The sequence below is a fragment of the Conger conger genome, chromosome 1 (assembly GCF_963514075.1).
Source record: "Conger conger chromosome 1, fConCon1.1, whole genome shotgun sequence".
NCBI classification, from domain to species: domain Eukaryota; kingdom Metazoa; phylum Chordata; class Actinopteri; order Anguilliformes; family Congridae; genus Conger; species Conger conger.
The window spans coordinates 2,539,152-2,544,868 of NC_083760.1; the positions used below are offsets into that span (position 1 = coordinate 2,539,152).

General features: G+C 47.2%; 1 protein-coding gene across 2 annotated transcripts in view; it reads left to right on the forward strand.

Annotated features, from left to right (window-relative positions):
- Positions 1-1,006: 1,006 nt before the first annotated feature.
- Positions 1,007-5,717, forward strand: part of gnl2 (G protein nucleolar 2) — a 14,467-nt gene continuing 9,756 nt past the window's right edge. Inside the window, exons 1-4 of one of the 2 annotated variants that reach the window (XM_061245512.1) lie at positions 1,007-1,255; positions 1,582-1,666; positions 2,702-2,796; positions 3,240-3,379. In XM_061245512.1, coding sequence (XP_061101496.1) covers positions 1,192-1,255; positions 1,582-1,666; positions 2,702-2,796; positions 3,240-3,379 — 384 coding nt within the window. In that variant the 5' untranslated portion in view covers positions 1,007-1,191. Of the gene's footprint in view, positions 1,256-1,581; positions 1,667-2,701; positions 2,797-3,239; positions 3,380-4,033; positions 4,068-5,717 lie in introns of those variants that run through there. The other variant, XM_061245521.1, reaches the window with a different exon arrangement.

Below are 5,717 nucleotides of genomic sequence, written 5' to 3' on the forward strand. Positions count from 1 at the left end.
AAAGAGGACCTCAGGAGAGGTTCAGAGAAAGGCTATGAACTGTCAATTTCTCCCACTTAGACCAATGATCAGTGGTAAAAAGTCCAGGGGTCAGAAAGTAAAAGTCCTGCCATGTGTTTCTTCCACCCAATAATTTCTACCTCTTGTCTGACGAATTGCGCTGATTAGCAAGTTCTGGTGACTGGAACAAAATACTGGTAATGATTCTGCCAATGAATCGCGTGTTGCATCAGCAGCATTGCACGTTGTGCAAGCATTGTTCGTTTAAATCGTAATTCTATAAAACATTATGGAAGCATTACATGTTGCCTGTTCTTAATATTGCTCAAGCATTTCTGTTGAAAGTTAGTACAACGGGAGGTAATAATGTTGCGCTACGTGGGATTTGCCCTTTTGTATTCCTGTTACCTGCGCTGACTTTTACTGCAGTTTTACGCAGCTGCGCAGGAGCAGACTGTCCGGGGAGCAGACTCGAGAAAATAAAAGGATCTGCGCAACGACTTGAGCCAGCTGTGGTACTGTGCTGCCCCGCCCTCTCCTGGCAGCGCAGGGGAACTGCAGGCGTGAGTGGCGGAGTGGGGTTACAACCATTACATTACATTACATTACATTACATTATTGGCATTCGGCAGACGCTCTTATCCAGAGCGACGTACAGTTGCTTAGACTAAGCAGGAGACAATCCTCCCCTGGAGCAATGCAGGGTTAAGGGCCTTGCTCAGAATCAATATCTATTGTGGACAAAACTTGAGCTATAGTTATGCGGACCTTCCAAAATTAATTAAGACGCGTTTAAAATGTCTTAAGAAAAAGGCTTTTGCGAGCACTATATTGTTTTTGTTGACCAATACATTGATTAACAAATCCTGTAAACACTTACCAGGGGGTTAAAGACAAACAAACGCCTGTTCAGATGTATCGCCTAATATGTACAATGGAATAAAATAAATGATGACAACGTCTAGGATGCTCCAATCGCTCCTGCCATAATTTCTGACAGCCTTTCGAGGCGACGACATCACCACATGCTACAGCTGACAGTCGCGCTTCTGATGACGTCTTTCCGGGTTGTGCTGAACCCGTTGTCACACGTGGAATATAACTGAAAAGAAAAGAAGGTTAAAATCGGGCTTGGAAATCTGTTGTATTATATTTTACACCACAATCGTCGGCTAGGACCAGACCGCCAACATGGTGAAGCCACTGTTCAAGGGGAAAAGCACGATAAACACCTCGTCGTCCAGCAGCAACCCGGGTAAGATCGGAGACCGATGCTTCATGGTTTGTTTATTGCCATAGCTAAATAGCTAGCTAGCTTGTTAAACACGACCGATTTAAACTATCTAGCGCTAGCTACGTGAAAAATGTTAGACTGCAAGAACCCGTGTTGTGAAAATGTAATAATCGCGTAGGCTTTATACAAAAAAAAAAATCAAAACAACTATTTTTGAAGCTGGTAAATCACTAACGAGTTAGCAGACTGGGCAGTGCTTGATGCATATGGCTGTCACGCGCACTGTGTGTAGTAATTCAGTCATTCGCCATGTACATCATCATCTTAACGCTTTCTATAATTTTAAGATCGACCGAAGGGAGCTGGTGGCAGCCATATGAGGGACCGGACTACCATCAAGCGTCTGAACATGTACAGACAGAAACAGCGCTGGTAAGCTACTACCTACAGTTACTCGCTGTGCTCGTAATCGGTGTTGTCATGGACTTGTGCTTGGATCTAAAGAAACCGTCGATGCTTTCTTTGTCATTTCAACTTTCTTGAGTATGAATTATAAATATATAGAGAGACAGTATCGCCTGCCAGTTGAGACTTGTTGCGTGTTTATACATTCTCAGGAGGCATTTGGTGAAGTGTTGATATTCAAAAAGTATTGAACAGGAAGTTGGGGCTAGAGGCGGGGCTCACCTAAATTGGTTCCGATGCCAATGCTGAGATTTAGGGAAACCTTGCAAGAGTTCTGATATTAAAAGCTGAAAATAAAACTGGTCCTTAACCATTAATTGTGTAATGGTATGCTGGTTTTATTAATCACTGGAGTTCGCAATACAGAAGACAATTTTAAATGTATGTCTTGCATATTCCATAGCAATAGCTAAATATTTACCCTTCGGGGTAAATATAATAATTTGCCTGAGAAGTGTCCTCGATTCAAACGATGTAGTGTGTGAGTGGATCCTTGCTCCCTTGACAAGTTTAAGACGTTGACTGAGGAGGTAAGAGCAGTCAGAGGGTTGCTGGTTCGACCCTGGGTGTGTCGAAGTGTCCCTGAGATAGACACCTAACCCCCAAATGCTCCTGACGAGCTGTTTGGTGCCTTGCATGACAGCCAATCGCCATTGGTGTGAGTGTGTGTGTGATTGTTTGTGAATGGGTGAATGAGAAGCAGTAATTGTACAGTGCTTTGGATAATGGCGCTATAGAAATGCCAACCATTGACGTTGGGCTTATTCCAGTCACTTATTTCACGATTTCTCCATTTCCCATTCTTTACTTCTCCATCTTTCATCTTTTCCTGTCCTCTCCTGATGGGTGGAGCTAAGGGACAAGAAAAGGAGAAAAGAAAAGGGAAAAGGGAAAAGAGGGGAAGAATATGGGATTGGAATGAGCCCTTAAATGTTGAGCTGTATTGAAGTGACTGTGGTGTGTTAAAATGGCCGACTGTGCCGTCCCTTCCTCTCTCTACAGTAACAATCGGGGGAAAGTTATCAAACCGCTACAGTACCAGTCCACCGTTGCCCCGGGAACGGTTGCCCGGGTGGAGCCCAACATTAAGTGGTTCAGTGAGTATGAGGCTCATACCTCGAGCAGCTGTCTGAATTTGTGTGCCGCCAACCTGTTTGTGCATCTCATCTGTCCCTATGGGAAAGTTAGTGTCAGTTTCCCTGCTTATTACCCCCTTTTTAAATGGCTTTGTTAGTTGGAGAAAAGCATCTCTAAAATGAAAAAAAAAACAACAAAAAAACACTACATGCCATTTTTGCACTACCTTTTCTAACTGTTAGCTATTAGCGGTGAACAGAAACAGAAATGTATGACTTGGGGATCGTTAGCGAACATTGTCCGTCTTGAATGCAGGTCTCTGATGTCGGCCCTCTTGGCGCTCTTTGTGGTCGCTACGCTTTCAGACTGAAAGGGCTAACCTGTGAAAGGGCTAACCTGTGAAAGGGCTAACCTGTGAAAGGGCTAACCTGTGAAAGGGCTAACCTGCAGCCTCTCCCCGCAGTGAACACGCGCGTGATCAAGCAGTCCTCCCTGCAGAAGTTCCAGGACGAGATGGGCGCGGTGAAGAAGGACCCGTACCGCGTGGTGATGAGACCCAGCAAAGTCCCCATGTCCCTGCTACACGACCGGGTCAAAGCGCATGTGAGTCCTCATGTCCCTGCTACACGACCGGGTCAAAGCGCACGTGAGTCCTCGTGTCCCTGCTACACGACCGAGTCAAAGCGCACGTGAGTCCCCCTGTCCCTGCTACACGACCGGGTCAAAGCGCACGTGAGTCCCCATGTCCCTGCTACACGACCGGGTCAAAGCGCACGTGAGTCCCCGTGTCCCTGCTACAAGACCGGGTCAAAGCGCACGTGAGTCCCCATGTCCCTGCTACACGACCGGGTCAAAGCGCACGTGAGTCCCCATGTCCCTGCTACACGACCGTGTCAAAGCGCACGTGAGTCCCCATGTCCCTGCTACACGACCGGGTCAAAGCGCACGTGAGTCCCCGTGTCCCTGCTACACGACCGGGTCAAAGCGCACGTGAGTCCTCGTGTCCCTGCTACACGACCGGGTCAAAGCGCACGTGAGTCCCCATGTCCCTGCTACACGACCGGGTCAAAGGGCACGTGAGTCCCCCTGTCCCTGCTACACGACCGGGTCAAAGGGCACGTGAGTCCCCATGTCCCTGCTACACGACCGGGTCAAAGCGCACGTGAGTCCCCGTGTCCCTGCTACACGACCGGGTCAAAGCGCACGTGAGTCCCCCTGTCCCTGCTACACGACCAGGTCAAAGCGCACGTGAGTCCCCATGTCCCTGCTACACGACCGGGTCAAAGCGCACGTGAGTCCTCATGTCCCTGCTACTCGACCGGGTCAAAGCGCACGTGAGTCCCCGTGTCCCTGCTACACGACCGGGTCAAAGCGCACGTGAGTCCTCATGTCCCTGCTACACGACCGGGTCAAAGCAGCAGGTAGGGACAATCACAGGGTTAATCCTGTGGATAGGGTTAAGGCTAATGTGAGTACAGTCAATCACACCACACTGTGGCTCTTGACTACAGGAGTTAGGGACAATCACAGCAGACTGGACAGAGCTAAAGCGCACATGAGTACAGGGGGTAGGGACAATCGCATCACACTGTGGCTCATGTTATGGAATGGCCACCCAGTCTCCTCTGTTCTAGTGATTGTACTGATTTTGGTTCTGTGGTCCTTGTGTTGTGTTCCGGGTAGAATCAGGGTCACCAGTTTTGCTTGTTCGTGCTTGAGTTTTGTTATGTTACAGCAACGAGCAACTGTTCAGGTGGAAGTTTCGGGTTGTTGATGTTTAATTGCCACAGTTTGTTTTCATAAAGGAACTAAAAACCGTGCGGTTTGTGCTCAGTTATCCAAGGTCACTGGATTGGGTTATTTAAGATTCTGGGCTCGTTTTCGTGAGGAATGTGTGGCCTTTGCTTTCGATAAAACAACACTTTTAAATGAAAGGAAAATGTGCTGCAGTTTTGCCAGTAAAACAAAAGGGAGGGGGGGGGGGGGGGTGTCCATGGGTTTTAAATTAGAGCCGCGTCCATCTTTAACGCACCGCGCCGTTCCCAGAACCTCTTGGCAGTTGGCAGATGGTGTTGTAACCTGAAAATGTAAGTGTTATTGTTCTTGACAGGCTCTGTAAACAGTTTTGGTCTTACGGCATGTTGCAACACAGAGCGCAGCTGCCTGACGGGGTGGGCCGTTGCCAGACCAGGCGTTAATCAGATAATGTGCCGGTATTTCCACAGCGTGTTTTAGGCATGATGTTTTTGTTTGTTGTTAAGGCCCCTGTTCCCCGTGGTACTGCGCATTGTGTTTTACTCCCGAGTTTTTTTTGGGTTTGCTTTTGCTTGTCACACCGTGTTCTGCAAAACATATTCTACAAAACATATCAGTGTTGTTAATCCGCTTAAATTATGCATGCTCAGACCTCTGCCGCACAGAGATAGTCCCCCTTAGCAAGCTCACTACATTTGTAGACCTCCAGCTTTGGATTTGGTTCCTTCTTGTGAGCCATATGTACATTTTTGTTTGAGAGTGAGAGAGAGTGAGAGAGAAGGGGAGAGAGTGAGAGTGATAATTTTTTTGGAAGGGCTTCCTACAGGTGCGATCGATTACCTGTTACAAAAACAATTGCACAGGCAACTAGCACCCCCTTTTGGCAGATGGATGTAACATTTATTTTTTTTCAGTTAAATTCCATAATGCTTTCTTGGCACGTCTGCATAGACAGTATTGCCAAAGCGATTCACAATTAAACCATTAACAACGACACCTAAAACATGAGATTCACACCCTGCAATGAAATGTATGTACACATTAAGACGTAAACAATAAATAACCAAATCTACAATCTTTTGTTTTCACCTGAGAATCAGCACCCTGTTGAGTCCCAGGCAGCTCTCCAGGACCAGGGTTGGAGACCACTGATCTGCAAGAATATTTGAACATCTCTCTCTCTCTC